The 16,175-nt window shown below is 56.8% G+C and overlaps 1 protein-coding gene across 2 annotated transcripts in view; it reads right to left on the reverse strand.

The window, feature by feature from the left end:
• ZC3H3 (zinc finger CCCH-type containing 3) overlaps window positions 1-16,175 on the reverse strand; it is a 137,300-nt gene that overhangs the window by 5,254 nt on the left and 115,871 nt on the right. For both annotated transcript variants that reach the window (XM_066990810.1, XM_066990809.1), the window contains 2 exons: window positions 8,189-8,352; window positions 6,950-7,158 (listed from right to left, as the gene is read on the reverse strand). In XM_066990810.1, the coding sequence (XP_066846911.1) occupies window positions 6,950-7,158; window positions 8,189-8,352 (373 nt within the window). The remainder of the gene's footprint in view (window positions 1-6,949; window positions 7,159-8,188; window positions 8,353-16,175) is intronic.

A 16,175-nucleotide genomic window follows, 5' to 3' on the forward strand; every position in this document is an offset into this window, starting at 1 on the left:
TTTTAGGGGATTTAAAGGGACGCTGCCAGCGGGGAATCCCCCGGGATGGGGGACAAAAGGAGGCGGCTTTGCTCCCTGTCCCCAAATCCCCTCCCTGACCACTGCTGGGTGTTGAAAAATGCTTTTTTTTTTTCCCCCCGATTTGTGAGGCTGGGAGATGGGGCATGGAGACAGCTTGGGGAAAAGGATGGTGGCAAGAGGTGTCCTGCATCCACGGGGACCGCGCAGCCCGTGGAAGGCGCCCAAATCCCGAAGCGACGGGATGCGGGGAAGATGGAGAGCGTGGAAAAAGCTCGCCAGCAGTTTCCCAAATCCCTCCATCAAAGCCTCGCCAGAAAGCTGGCTGTTAGAGGGATGCCTTCTCTCAAAGACCAGGCTAACGAGAGGACTGCAATTAGCAGAAGAACCGCGCTGTGTCAGCCTCCCAGATACTCAGACGGGAGCAGCGGGGAGCGAAGGGGATGCTCGGGGCGCCGTGGCGCATCCCGGCACCTCCCTGGCCACGCACGGCCCAGGTGGAGAAATCCCTGCTCTTCTCCCCCAAATCCCGCGTGCATTTTTTTCACCCATCCCGGATAAATATCCTTTTTCTGCTCCCCGGAGACTTGAGGGGAGCCCGGAGGTTGAAGCTGCCTTCGGAGCAGCTTTCCCTGCCGCTGAGTCAGCTCCGGAGGAACTTCGGCTGAGGGAGGCCGTTTTTTCGCAAAGCCCAAGGACAAAAGCAGGGACAGAAAGGCCGGCAGCAAGGGCTACGCCCCAGAATTTCCAAGAAACCTTTTTTCAGATGGAAAAAAGCAGCGTGCTGGGGGGCTTTGCTGGTTTCCCGGGGGGGGGGCGTCGGCAGCACTCGCCAACTTTCTCCGCTCCTCCTCGCTTTTTTTTCTTTCGCTAGAAGAAGGTGCCTGGGCAGGAGGGGGCCCTCGCCTGCCACCCGATATCAAGTTTTTATCCTTAAAGACAACACCAGGGCTGCCTCCCAGCCCGTACAAGATACACGGAGAGATTTCCCGTGCCTCCACGTGCAGCAAAAGTGTGCAGGAGGGAATAAATTATTGCGCTGGAGCAGGAGCACTTCACATAGAGAGATGCTGCTGGAGATGCACCAGAAAAACCAGCAGCATTTCGGTGCAGAGAGCAGGCTGAGAACCCAAATCCTCCCTCCCCAAGGGGACCCCAGCAATGAAACGCAAAGCTTGCGAACCAGACACGAGCTACAGCAGTGCTGGAGGAGTTTTGGCGGGTCACGGGCTCCACAACGATGCGTAATCATCTGGTGGTTTGGGTACGGTCAGGTATGGTGAACACCTGCCCTTTCCTGCCAAGCTGAAGGAGATGGGGTTTCATCATCTCATCATCATCAAGGGTTCTTCCACCTCCAGCTTTCAGGTCATTAAATAATTCGGGGGGGGGGGGATGACAGGGCTGTCGAGTGGCAGCAGCCTGAACGAGAAGGGTCTTCAGAAGTCCTAAGGAAAGTCTGAAAGCCCTGGTCTCCAGGCCCTCCGTCCCACGAGGACGAGACCCTAAAAAAACGGGTAGAAAATTAATATGGAAGGAGCGGATTTCAGTCCCGGAAAAGGAGCAAGACTTGGCAGGTCTGAGCCTCGCCTGCCAATCGATAAGGAAAGAGGATTGGAAACGTGCAGGCAGCGAGGTGCGGGCAGGGAGTGAATCAGAAAGGGTTTTTTTCAAGTGTGGGATGAGAAAGGACGATTCTGATTCAGACGGAGAGCCCAATTAGAAAAAAGTCGCAGCGCTCATCAGCTTTACTGGAAGTTTCAGATAAATTGGCCGATTTGCAAGAAGGGAATTAAATAAACATCAGTGAAGTTTCTTACTCTCGGACCTTCCGTCTCGGCTGCGTGTCCAGGCTGGGAGCATCCAGGACCAGGAGACGGACGCCTGAAACCGGCACCCAGATAAAACAGGACGGATGAGAACAACCCAAGGCTCCTCCGCTGCGGGGACCACCCTCAAACAGCCCCAAAACCCTCAGTGGTTTTGGGTCCCCAATCCCAGCATCTGCTGGCTCAGGAAGAGGAGATTTGATTGCTAACGACCCGAGCAGAGCCGGCACGTTACCGGGAAAGCAATCAGCCCTTGCCCTGCTCGAGGGACGGCTGCAGCTCGCTACCCGCAGCTCGATCCATTTGGCATGAGAAAAGCAATTAGGTTAGAGGTTTGTTAATTCAGTTACGAAAGAGTTTTGATGCTCTCTAATTAAACTGCATGCACGACGGGGCGTGCGTCGGCCCGGGGCTGGCGAGGGCCAGATGAGGAGCAGGGCACGCACAGCAGCATCGCGCCGCCACCGGCCGGGCACGCCGCTCACCGTCACGGGGAAGATCTGCTAAGTGCCAGGAGAAGATCCGGGAAGGTCCTACCAAGGTCTGAGCTGCCCCTGAGCCTTGCTGGATGATAACCACGAGACGAGCGGCAGCAGGAAGGAAGATGGGTTCTCCTGCTCGTGGTCAGCTCGCCATCCGAACCTTGTTACGTTATCCCACCAGAGCAGAAGACCCCAGAGAAAGGAGGTGATGGGCAGGTCGATTTAAGAACAAGGTCAATCAAGCATGTTCCTAATTCCCTCTTCCTCTCCCTGCAGCCCCAGGCTCGCTGTCTGTCGCAGACCGGTGGCATCTTGGCGGAGACTGAGCCTGCTGCGGCTCCTGGCCCACGCCTCGCGTTGGATCGGATCCTTCTCACGTTGAAGCCAGCGAGAAAACTCCCCTCCGTTACACCTCCCTTCCCTCCTCCTCCTCTCCGTGTGCCTTCCAGCATCTGCTCCAGCAGATCTTCACCACAGGGACCCACGGGGCACCCGGCGCCGCGCCGCAACCCCTCCGGCGAGCTGATGGCACGCGGCATGCCGAGCGCGGCTGCCCCCCGAAATATGGAGGAGATGGCAGGTTCAGCCATTCCATGGGGCCAACACCTTTCCTCGGCTCTCCATCGGTCTCCTCACTTCTCCCAGACTGGTGGATGACCCAGCCAGGTGCATGCTTCAGTGGCCCTGAGGTGTCCTGAGCCACCTCACCGTCCTCTATCCCATGTCCCCTATTAGATGATCCACTGGTTTGAGTTTCTCGTTGAGTTTCTTGCCCCTACATGAGCATGGAGCAAGCGGGGGTGGAGCAAAGATTTGGGGAGTTATTGCCACATTTTGGGTGATGCCCCAAGACCATCAGGCAAGTTCCTCAGACATTAGGAGCCCCAGGAAAGAGCTTCTCCAGCATCTGGACCAGGTTTTGGGGAATACAGGTCCATGCAGTAATTGAGTCTCCGGAGAGGACCGACAACAGTTGGCCATAACATCAGAGGGGAGACCCACCAGGAGCCAATCCTCCTCAGAAATGGGGTGCTGGTGATGCAAGGAGCTCGGAGGAGGGGTAGATAGAGGAGGAGCAGGAAGTGGCAAGACCATGGGACAGAGAAGCGTGCCCATGTTAGATAGCAGAAGACAGAGCCCGTTTTGGGAGGTGATCCCACCCAAAGAGGCCACGGAGGTGTCCCCAAACCAATGAAGAAGCAACAGAAGCAGACCAGATGTATGGCCACTGCCTCATCACCTCCCCACGGCCAAGGTCCTTCCAAAAAGGGGCAGTGACCCCCACAAGGAGAGCCAAGAGCTCTGCGCCACCACCAGCCAGGACTCAGATCCCCAGAGAAATCCTGGAGGCAACTGGGATGGAAGAGAGAGAATTGGTTGTTGGTTTTTTTTTGTTGTATTTTTTTTGGCCAAAGAATTGGTTGGTTGTGTTTTTTTTTTTGCCGAAGAAGAGCAGATTAATGGGGAATTGCGGTCTTCAACTACCTGTCCTCAAATAATTGCTGTCTTCGGTTACCTAAAGGTAGTTGCAGATGGAGCCAGAACCTCGGTGGAGGTTCCCAAGGAAAAATGGATCGATACAAGAAATGGCATAAAAATTGTTTCCCTAGATAAACAAAAGGCTTCGGCTTTATCATGAAGAAGTCCAAGTTCAGCGCTAAGGTGTGCAATAAATGTTTCATTAGCGGTGCTTTTCGGGGTTTTGCTGGCACAGTAAAAATTTCTTTGATATCGACGTAGCGCACCTGGAGCCCTCAGGGTACCCAGTACAGAAAGACGGGGACGTAGTGGAGCAAGTGGAAGCCACCAAGATGGTTGGATCATGAGGAGATGCTTGGGACAACACTAAAAAGACAGCTGCTGGTATTTTATCCACAATAACAGATAACCAGACCCTACCAAGAGGAGCAAACGACTTGGTCCTGCTGGGGTCAATGCTGGCAGGACGCTGGCTCCCTGGGACACCTCCCTTGCACCCAAGCCTTCCATCACCAGCCCCGCAGATGCTTTCTGTAGGGTTTCAGGGCATCTTCTGCCACGTCAACCCAAAGGGCTGGTTCTCATCTGCCTCGTCTAGCCGCCAAAACGCAGAGCTTTGGAGCAAACGGCCCGCGCCGGCAGGAGCAGCGTCGAAGGCGATGCTGCAGGTGGCGGAGACCCTCCACATGGCATCCCACCACGAGGATTTGCATGGGGGGACCGGCCCCAAATGTGGGCTGGGAGCAGGAGATGTTCGGACCGGGATCCAGCCCCACGGGGTTGCAGCACGGCGAAGCGGGAGCGGCTTCAGCCCCGGCGGCAGCGAGCACGGCGCGGGTTCGGGCAGGGAGGGCGGCCGGGGAGGGGGGGGGGATAGGATTTGTGTTCTCAAAGTTATTCCTCCAGAAGTGAAAGCTGTAAACAAAACTGGAAGCGCTGCACCTCGATGAATTCCTCCAAAGCCAAAGCGTTTGAGCGTGCTCAGCGGAGCCGTTAAAAAAGACTGTAGCGAGCATCTTCCATTAACGTTACGACCGTGAAATATGACAATAAAATGATAGCCGTATGGTCGCAAATTTGCAGCCCGCCGAGTTGCTAGGGGTTTATCGTCACTCAAACGTGCAGAGAGCTGTAAAATGTTTACAGAAAGGGTCGTTTGCAGCTATAAAATCCTCTTTTCTCTCCTAAACAAGGCTGAGTGGAGCCATTTACAAACCCCTGAATGTTCATCGGGGGAGAGGGGAACATCTGTTCTCTCCAGGAGTTTTCAGTGATCTTCTCGAACAAATTAACTAAAATGGGTGCTTTCTAATTAAATTAGCACTCGATTGGAATGGTTTGCATTGGTGCGCTCGCTGACAATTAGCGCGGGGAGGCCAGTTAGGCTCCGGCGCAGGCTATTTAACTGGGAGGTGAAATATGGAGGAGCCCATTACCTGCACGATGCTCGCGCTCCCTCCGCCTCTGCCCTGAGAACGAAACGTGACGGAGGATGGGGAGGCACCAAGAGATGTCCAGGAGCTCATCCCGGGCGCCGGGGTCTCCATCTGCAGAGCCACGGTGGGTCTGTCCCCATGCGAGGACAGCATCGAGCTCAGCACCACCTCCCTCCTTTCCAATCCCCTTTTTATACATCCCAAGGCTACAGAAACATACCAAGACCCCGTAAGATCACAGTGAGCCTGCTGCCCAGAGCTGGACCCTAAAAGTCATCCCCAAACACCTGCTCCACCAGCACCTTCCCTCCTGCAGGCGCAGCCGGTACTTTTCCCCTTTCCTCCTGTATTTTCCAGTATTAAAAGGGCATTTTCTGAAATTGTGACCGTTTAACCAAGCAATTCAGATCATTCCGTAATAATAACCTGTCCTCCTCCTGATTCCCTACCCCACCAATTTGTGCGTCACCTTCAGGGTCTGCAAGCAGGAACCGAATATTAGCGCCGCGCTCCCTGTTACGGGCAGAGCTGCCCCTCTGGCTGGGCGCAGTGGGGAGGGCGCAGATCCCAAAACCACATCGCAGACACCAGCTGATTCCTAGAACCACGTGAGGACCCATCCTGACCGACCCAAATGTACCCTCACTCCTGGCATTAAAGGCGATTTGGGCACTGTGAATCATTTGGGTCCTTCAGCAGCACCAGCAGCCTCATCCTGCGCCCTCCCGGGATGATCAGGACGAAACCTGTCGGTGGCCAGGGCTCCTTTTCCCTCGTTAGGTGATGGTTGTCATTTTCCCCTTCGGTCCCTTTGTGTGTTAGGGTGAGCCTTTAATCGCTAAACACACCCCAGCACCGGGCAGAGGCAAAGCTGGGTGCCCGGCAGCATCCTCACACCTGCTCCCGCACCGACCGCGCGCGATCGCTGCATCCCCTTGGCAGGGAAACTGCTTCGTCATCAGGTTCTTTTACAGACATCTGCAACTCCTTCCCCGCTTTCCTTTCCTTTGGCTCCTCCAGTCGCTGCCTTCCCGATGCTTCGTGCCCTTCCCGTTCCTGGGACAAAGGCACGGAGGGACGCGCACCCAAATCGCCTGCCTGTCGGCCCTGCAGAGCCCCCAGCCTTCCTGGGGACCCCACCCTGAACCAGCTGCTTTTGCTGGTCCCACCCAGCCTCTGCTTTGCATCCCAGCACCTCTGCACCTGCAGACAAGTCCAGATCTCCCCAGGGCACCACCGAGTCCCCTACCTTCGCACAGAGCTGCTGTTGGAGCCAGGGATTAAGGGATTTTCCTGTATAGGGGCTGGATTAGGAGAGCAGGAACCGAGGAACATTTTGGAAAAGCAGAAATGCAGCACACCTCTGCTGGGAGGTGTGCAAACGCTGCGCAGAGACACAAAGGCATTTCTGCTCACCGCTTCACCGATTCCCTCCTGCCTTTTTTTCGCAGTCGGGTCAAGCAGCTGAAACGTTTCCCTGAGTTTTTCCAGAAATTAACGGTGCCAAGGCGGGAGCTGTTTGCCGTCAAGTGTATGAAGTTTTGCTCGTCCTAAAACTGCGTTTTCCCGCGGAGGTCCAGAGACCAGAGCCTTCTGTGGGTCCAGCAGTAGGGCACAGAGGATAGCAGCAGGGAGAAACCCTCCTGCTCACCCCCAGCGGTGAACTGGGGCAGCGCGGAGCAAAACCAGTCCGAGAGCATCCTACCTGGCTCGTCACCTGGCTCGTCCTCGTCCCTCTCCACTTTGCAGCCCTCGTCCCCGGGGGAGGCCGAGGACAGGAGGGAGATGAAGGAGGGCAGCTTCTGCAGCCGGCTGCTTTGCGCGGCGTCCGCCTCTCTCCAAAACTTCACCTCCTGCTCCGCGCCGGAGGGGCCGGGCACTTCCCCGTCATCGCACGGCTGAGCCGGGTCGTTCCTGGCAAAACGCAAAAATCAGTAACGAAAACCGAAGTGATCTCTCGGCAGTGCCGCTCTCACGCGCACGGGGGGAAGCTGAGCTGAACCGCTGGGTACGTGGAGGCTCTCCGGGCTCCGTCCCGGGCTGCCCCTTGTCTCTGATTTCTTGCGAGCCCAGCTAACGTGAGAGTTGGGTTTGCTCGACGTCTCTGGTGACGGTGCTAATAAAGGAAACCCCCCCCCCCCCGGGCAGCTTTCGAACGCCGCGAGCTGGCCAGGGCCACGCTCCCTTCCCCGTGCCGACCCCCGGGGGACAGGAACGGGCGCAGGATGCCCCGCGCTCACGCCTCCTCACCTAAAAAAGAGCAAGGAGCTATTTTACACCTCATTCGCACGGGGGACATGAGCCGGGTGTCGTTCCAAGGCTCTTCTGTCACCCGGGATCAGTCCAGAGCCTGCTGAGAGCTCATCCCCCTCTGCCACCGTACAAGGCAGGGCTGGGATGGGGACCAGGACCGGCCCAGCACCGTGGCCGGGGGCAGCTTGTACGGACCCCCCGCTGCCACCCCCCATCCGCCCCCCATCCCGGTGCAAAGGGGGATGCAAGCTGCTCTTTTCTCCTCCTGTTAACCAGGACTTTTAGACAGGTTTTTTTTTTGGGAGGGGGGTGCTTTTAAAGCCCCCGTTTCAGCCGGGTTTTGATTTTCGGTATGCTTAAAGCGTAAAAACCCCGAGTGACAGTGACAGCGGTGGAGAGGGCGAGACCTGCCGACGGGCTGCGAGGAATTAGCACCACCCCAGCCCTCCTCTTGCCACCGTTGTGCCGCAGGGATTCGTTCTGCCGTACGGGTTTTCTGCAGTGGATTCTCCACCAGGGCTCCTCCGCCTCCAGGACGAAGGGCTGCAGAAACCTCAGAGGCACCCGGCGGTGCCACGGACACGGGCAGCACCTTCCCACGCTCCGATGGCACGAACATCTCAGAGGGCACGAGATGCAGGCGATCCCCCCCCCCCCCCAAAATCCCCAAATCTTCTGCACCTTCCCCTACCTGCCCGTCTCCTCGCAGAGCCGCCTGCACTTGGAGGGGGGGTCAGCGCTGTCCCCCCGGGGCTGACGCTTCTTCTGCGGGTGCAGCAGCTTGCAGCGGGCGCCCTGGGGGCAGACGCCCTTCTTGGCGAAGTCTGGGCAGACCAGGGTGTGCTTCTTCTTGCACTGCCAGGGAAAAAGACGGAGATGTTGGGAAGTGAGGCGACGTGTCCCTCCCGAAATCCCTGCGGGGAGCGGGAGGTCAGCAGCACTCCCCAGGATTTGGGGACTTTTGGGCGCTTTTTGGCAGTGGGGAAGGCAGGAGGAGATGCCGGCAGGGCAGGCGAGATACCTCCGGATGTGATTTCAGCCCCGAGGCGCCCAGGGAACCCAACCCCACCATGGATGCTCCCCTCCGTCCTACCCGGTGCGAGGATTTTGGCTCTTGTCGGGCAGCACAGGGCACACACCACGCTGTGCCACCGCAGCGGGACACATCCCAAACCCCCACAGCGCACAAAAGGGTTCGCAACACCAGGTCACAGGAGCAAGGACGCAGCCCCTTGTTTCTCTGCGTGGCTCCTGTCCCACCTGAACGCCCACACTGCAAAAACCTCCTCGCTCCCGGGCAGCGCAGACGCCAAAATTTTGCCTGGCTTTGGGGGAAAGCGGACAAATCCACGGGCAGAGAAACGCGGCGAGGGCTTTGCAGCGCTAAATCGCGGGATCGCGGGGCTGCTGCCCTTTGAATACCCCCCAAAGTGAAGCCGTTTGGGAGCAGCCCCCCCCCCCCTGCGGTGACCTCGAGGACGTGGCAGCAGCCCCGCTGCGCCGCCGGAGCGGTGGCAGGCCGAGGGGTCCCTGCTTGAAAGGGCAGCGGAGCGAGGAGCTCGTCCGCTGGAGGCCGGGGAGGTCGCCAATGCAGCAGGAGGGCCGGGGATCCGCACAGACACACGGACACCGGCTCTGCGGGGGTGCAAGAACCGGGGAAAAGCCCAGCAGGGATCAGGCCAGGCACGGAAAATTCATAAAAAAACATCTCCCTGCACCTTCCCTCCTCTATTTCAATGAGCTGCCGTGAGGTTCCAGCAAGTAAATCTCTAACTCAGTGCGTAATCTGAGAGTAGAGCATCTCCAGACAATGCCCAGGCTGTAGCACTACTCTATTTTTTTAAATAAAATCCTATTTTTGCCCACGGACGGGTGCTGGAGAAGCACAAATGGACAAAATCCGTTCTGCGCATGGTGCCAGCTCTCAGGAGCCGGTAGGAACATTAGATCTTATCTTCAGAGTGCCATGCAAGAGTGAGCACATGAAAACCATCTCCTCCAGCACCCAAAGCTTCTCTCGCCCTGGTTAAGCAGCCATTATCTTAGCAAATCTAAAAAAAAAAAAAACCACGCTGAAATCGAGGGAAGTTTGGGAAAACAGCTCTCCTTTTCTCCCTGCCTTCTTGCCAACTTGCAGTGCTTCAAAAACCTCCAGCTGCCAAAGTCGTGGACCAACAGTAAGTGCTTGGAAAAGGCACCAAGAGGACAGCTTTCAGGTCATTTTTTCCCAAAATATTGGGATCTGGAGAGCAAACCCCTCAACCTGATAGGTGCTTTGGAGGTACATGGCACTAAATCCTCGCCGTGAGCAGCACCCAAGCAGCGGTTCTGGCTGTGCTCTACTTGTCCAGAGGGCTGAGCAACGGTGGAGGTGAAAAGACGAGCAGAACGAAAGGAGCATCCCAAATTCTGGAGCAGCCGAGGATGCTGAACATTCCTGGAAACGTCCTTCAGGAAGGTGTCGTCCATAAGGCTTCGGGATTACACAGGGATGCCTCCGCCCAAGGATGCGAAATCCTCTCCCGTACGGCGACGTCCAACACAAAACCAGACGTGGGAGGGAGAAGGGCAGCGAAAAGGAGCCCTCGCCTCCAAGGGCCACGTGGATGCGCCACCACTGCTGCCCCCGCACCGAGGGCTGATGGAGCACACCACGGGCTTGGGGAAAAGCCAGCGACCGTGGTTGTTCTGCCCTGTATCAGCTTGCAGGGGCCGAGGGACAGTGCCATACCCCCAGCTGGGTGACACGTGCGTCCCCATCCCCGTTACGCCTTGCACTGGGACCCGCCGCGTCCCCAGCTGGTCGCGGGCTCCCCGGCGAACGCAGACTTAATATTAAGAAAACAAACCCGCCCGCGACTAATTCGGGTCCCCGGCTCGGTTTTCTGACGGCTTTGGCCCTCCTCTCACGGCGGCCCTGCTGTCCGTCCGTCCGTCCGTCCCCGTCCATCGGCACCGGGTCGGGGCTGCACGGAGAGGCAGGGACCTGCTTACGGCTCGCTGGGTCCTGGGGAGGCAGCTCCTCGGCTCCGGGCTCGGAGCAGAGGGTGGAAAAGCCCCCTCTGTTTATTTACGGGAGGGAACGGGGAGCTCTTTTCCTCGTGCCCCCCCGTGCCTTAAAGGCAGGTGAAGGCGAAGGCTGGGGTTACTGTAAAGCTGCTCGCCGCGTGTCGGCCGGGGCGAAGCAGCGCTGGGGCTGCGGGGTGGCAGGAGCCACCCGATCCCTTCCACCTGTCGGGGCGGCTAATTATACCCCCCCGGGACCCCCGCCAACGGGCAGGTTGGGCCATAAAAAGAGAAAAAGCATCTGGCTCCTTTCTTCAGGCAAGAGAAAACCCGGAGCACCCCCAAAACGCCCCCGGGGAGAAAGCCAGCGGCTGCGGCGGGCGCCCGTTGTGATGCCAGCGCGGTGGGGACACCCCATGGAGCGGGGTCACCCCTTGGAGAAGGGATGGGGACGAGCCCCGGGGGGGGGCTTCTGCTGTTCCAGCCCCCCCCCTTCCATCTCCCTGCTCTGGGGTTTCCCCCGCAGCCCGCAGCAGCGGTGTCCGACCATGGGACGGTGCCCGCTGGCAGCCCCGCGGCCGGGACTCCTCCCTGGCTGCCAGGGCGCCCTGGGTGAAATTCGAGGTGCTGCTCAGCACCCAAAAAGCCTTAAATGGCCCCCGGCCCCATCACACAGCGGGAGGGGGTCGGGCACAAGGGTATTTGCAGAGCGCTGCCTTCTTTAGCCCGGACCTGGCAAAGGAGGAGGCAGCAACTGGCAGGGCTGGTGGAAGATCCTCGCTCAGCCCCGGGAACGCCGTTAACGAACATTTTCCATCACCGACCTTGGCAGGAGGCTGGGGAGGGCGGGAGGGAGGTGAAGCTGGGTTACTGGGCCGACCGGCGAGCGCCCGCTGACCCCACGGGGGGGGAGCGGTGGTCCCGTCCAGCTTGGCATTCCCTGCTCCGCTCCACCAGCGGGCCCGCCCAGGTTGAACTTCTCAAATATCTCCGGGCTCATCTCGCGCCCTCCGCTCGATCCCTTCTGCTCCAGTGCCAGGGGACAGCAGGTGACACGGGGCACGGCGGCTGGACAAGAGAGCAAACCGCTGGCGAACATCCTCGCCCTGCTCTTCCCACCCCCTTGGGCTCGTGTCCTTCTCTCTGGACACAGGAGAGCGCGGCTCCCCGCTGGAAACCCGAAGCGCTGCTGTGCCAGCAGGGAATTCCCCTTCTGGGGAAAGGGGGAGCCTCGAAAGCCCAAGCTGAGCCCCAAAACCCGAGCACCTCGCTCTGCTGGAGTTGTTACAGGTAGCCCCAGCCCCGTGGCACGGGATTAACAGGCTGGATCGACGGCAGGCTGCCTTCACACACCTCTTACCCGCGACTTCTCCACGCCAAGCGGCTGCTGGGAAGCTCTCGCTGGGCTGCTTTCCGACGCCGCTCCGAGCTGACAGCCAGTAAACAGCTTTTTTTTGATGGCTTTTTTTTTTTTTTTTTTTTATAATTGGCTGCAGATGGAAGCAGCCTTAAAAATTCCAGCTCCCCGGCGTTAAAACCTGGAGGACAACGCAGCCAAGCATCGTGTGTGCGGGGGAATAATAATGGGGGAAATTTAGCCAACACATGGAGCGGTGCTTGCGCCTTTTTGTCTCCAAGCTGCTAACAGCCCAAAAAAAGGCTTTTTGACAGTGTTTTATTATTTCTTCCCGGCACCAAAATGCTGTCGGGGAAGCAAGGAACTCCTAGAGATGGAGGGTCTCTAGGATTTTGGATCTATCTGCTCCCTAGGACCTACCACAATACGAGCAGGACTGTGGACATAGGTCGCTAACATCCATCCAGGCACAGCATGAAGAGGCGCTCAGAGGGACGCCCATCCCAAAGCCAAGCTGCTGAACCTGCCCCGTGGCATTCACAGGAGCAAAAGTGCCTCTGGAGCAAGAATGGGACGGCGTTTCTGAAATCACAGCGATTTAAGAGGCAGCAAAACAGCTGGGATGGATTGAAGGGGCGAGGAAAAGCCTTGTCCCTGCAGCACGCGCTGCCCCGGCATGGTCCAGCCCAGATATAAATGACCTAAGGGCTGGGCTCTGTTCTGCATCCCTTCTCCACAATGCTCTTAAGGCTCCCTCTCCATCATTGTTGACTGTTTCTTCTCGTCTTGCTCCTTCCTGGTCTGGAGGTGTTGTTTTGCTGATGCAAAACAAAAAGGAAGGGGCGTTTTGGGCTCACTGAGCATCTATCCGCAGGGCAGGCTGTCCTGCAGCATCCTCTCCCTTGCTGCCATCACCCCCCGATGCCGTCTCCTCTGCATCTGCTCAGGCTTGCCCATCGCAGGGACTTTTCCAGCAGACAGGTCCCGTTACCGGCCAGATCCCTCCTTCTGCCAAAGCCCGAACGGGAAACGCCACGAATGAAAGAACTGTGAAACGTGCCAAGGGAAGAATTCACACAGGGAGCTTGAAAAGCTGCGAACTTCCCCTCCCAGGGTGGCCAGCAGCAGCGTCGCGGTCCCAGTTAACGCCGGGCAGTAGATCTGGAAACGGAGCACGAGCTGGCAGGAGCTGAGATCAGGGAGGCAAAGCATCACGGGATCTGTTAGCAGAAGCCGACACTTGAGCTTGCGGTTTCCAAGCCAATGGTCTTCGTTTTGGAAAAACTCTTTTGTTTTGGAAAAAAAAAAAAAAAGGCAGGAAAAGCTCACAATCCGCAGCCACTCGATGCCCCGGGAGTTCGGTGACACCGCTCGAAGGGTGACAACAGCACTTGACAAACTGCCCCGCGAAGCACCGCAGCCCGGAGCAGCCGTTTGTGCCGCGGCCCTTGGCGGGCTCCGTGTAATTGGAATTTTCCATGTAGCAAAATGATGTCAAAGAGCAGTTAACCTCCCCAGCGTGAGTGCACGCGACAGCTCCGAGCAGGAGCCCGACTACTGTAATTGAGCATTTCCAATGCTTTTTCTTTTTCAAATTTAATTCTCTCTCTTCCTTTGGGAATTGCTGCCGTCCGGTCCCACTACTCGCTCCCAGCTCCCTGCTCAGAGCTGCAACAAGCAGAGCTTGGATTTTCCAGGCTTGGCTTTTGTCTGCGTCCTGGATCAACCTGGAGGGCAGCCACATGGCTCTGATGATGCTCTCTCACATTATAAGCCCAAATATAAATAAAAGTGACAGAGCGAGCCTAGATGACAGACGAAAACTGGCCAGCCACAGCAAGCACCTTGGCCCTACTCCAACCCCAAAGCAGTAAGGGCTGGTAGAGACACGGTGAAAGCGAAGCCATGGACGTAAGGAGAAGGGGAATCCCAGCTGAAGAGCAAAGACCTGCAAAGACCAGCAAGGACACCCATGTGGGAATGCCTTCAGCATTTAATTATTTCCTCGCTGCTTTGCTGAACTCGTTCAGGAACACCATTTCCATCAGAGCCCCCTGACAATCTCATCCTTTGCACCTCAGTCACGATGGAGCCAGTTTGATACAGAAAACCATCAATGAGGAGATGGAGAGCCCCTAACCCCTCTATTACCAACCCCGAATCTTTATCGTTGGGGATGTAGCAAGCCAGAAACCCACTGTACTTCCCCTACGATGGGGTCTGCATCACGAACAGGGGCTCCACCATGCACAGCCTTTCAGGTGGCCCGAGGAAACAGCTCACGGGACGCAGAGATCATCTAACAGCAGAGAACAAGTGGGAACGAAGGGAAATCCCAGTGCAGGAAGCAAAGACGAAGTCTGCCCCGCTTTGTGTTCGCCTCTACAGAAGTTCAGGCTGAAATCAAGAACTCTCTGCCTCGTCAGTAGATTCCCAGCCGTTAGCAGTGGTTCAGTGACTGCTCGCTCCCAGACTTCCTCATTTTCATGTTTTGTGATGCATCTTCTTCTACAAAGATATTAAAGCGTGCAAGAAAAAAAAATCGCAGGCCGGTATTTATCTAGGCACTATTATCAACTAGTCCAGGCTATTAAGCAGTTCAAGTTTGCCCTGATAAGCAACATCTTTAATGTAAGCATCTCTGAGTGCTGTTGGAGATACTACAGTTAAATTAAAGTTGCAATAAGAGCCCTCATTATGCCATTACAGAGTACGGTAAATAAGATGCAACTGGAAACCCACAAAGATTTCTCCACAGATACGTGGGTAGGATGGGGCCGGCAAGAAACCTGATTAGTTTTAAACCTCCGCTGCAGGTTACAAAGCTTTTTGAAGAGAAAGCTGCCGTCACCAGCACTCAGGTTTATCACTTACTATCAGTAGCACAGCCCCGGTGCTGTTTTAATTTCAGCCAAGAGCACTGGTGTGCAAAGCGAAGCAGGCACAGAATGACGGAGGTTGGAGGCACCTCAGGGCCATCAGGTCAACCCCCGCCACAGCAGGGTGCCCAACCCCGAGGCCTGGTGGGTTCGGGGAGACCCCAAAGAGGAGCCCCCAGCCCCAGTGCTGCCTGGGGGCCAGGGGGAGCCTCCCGGGCTCCAGGCTGGGCCCGCAGCCTCCGCTGCTGGCCCCAGGCCCCCCTGAGCAGAGCCCGGCCCCGGCCTCTCGCACCTCCCTGCAGGGCCGCAGGGACGTGGGGGAGCTCCCCCGGAGCCTCCTCCTCTCCAGGCCGAGCAGCCCCAGCTCTCGCAGCCTCTCCTCATGGCAAGGGGACTCCAGGCCCTCCCAGCACCACATACCAAACCACATTTCTGCGTTTTGGGCCTACACTTCCAGAGGAGAGCAGCTGGGCTTTCCTCTTTCCACCTCTCCCCCACAAGCTACATCCCCAGCGAGCTGAGGGGATGCACCCAGGTCCCTGCCCCCTCAGACTGCTGCTCGTGATCTTAAGAGCAGACACATTCACAATCATTACTAAACCTAACCACTTCCCCCCCCCCCCCCCAATAAAGAATTTACTTACTAATCAGTTTGTTGACTGAAAATTTCTGCTACACATCATAGGAGAGAAAAAAAAAACACCACACAACAAATTAAATGGGCAACTGTAGCACGCAGAAAACATCTGTCAACCGAAGCCAAAATTAAAGATAAATGAAATGAAGTTGCCTTTGCAGATGATTTTCATACAGCTGCAGCGGACTATAAAAGAGCGATCAAAGGCAGCGCTGCCCCTCGGCTAATTCTGAACAATGGGAGAAGGGGAACTGCAAACCTCCTGCGGCATCCCCAGGAGGGGGCTGGAGAAATCTCACTCTGTGTGGTGCTGTGTGGGCATGCCAGCAAGCACCAAAAAGTGGCTGGAAGGTTTTGGTCCACTCAGCACGCCACGAACTCACAGCTGGAACAAGCGGATATGTGGCTACTGTCTACAGATATGCCTGAAATATCGCTAAAAAGTCCTAGTGAACATCCTCAAGGTGATCCAGGTCAAAACGAAGGTGAGGGAGCTAAAAATGGGTGAGAATTGGAGGTAAAATCAGAAAACCATCACCGGTGGGAATGGATAAAGGATGAGCCAAGAGCGAAAGGAGGGCAGCAGTCCAGAGGCTCTTGGACGCGACCTGGGAAGAAACTTCAAAGTTCCCAAGCCAAGAGTTGGACTTGGCGATCCTCATGGGTCCCTTCCAACTCAGGATATTCTGTGGTTCCATGAAAATCAACACTGCAAGACTTGGCCCTTGCTGAACATGAGCAAGCCCGGAGAGGACTCGTAGCCTCAAAAACCAGCCCTCGTGCACCCCGTGCAAAGCAA

Source organism: Anser cygnoides, chromosome 2 (genome assembly GCF_040182565.1).
Source record: "Anser cygnoides isolate HZ-2024a breed goose chromosome 2, Taihu_goose_T2T_genome, whole genome shotgun sequence".
In the NCBI taxonomy this organism is placed as follows: Eukaryota; Metazoa; Chordata; class Aves; order Anseriformes; family Anatidae; genus Anser; species Anser cygnoides.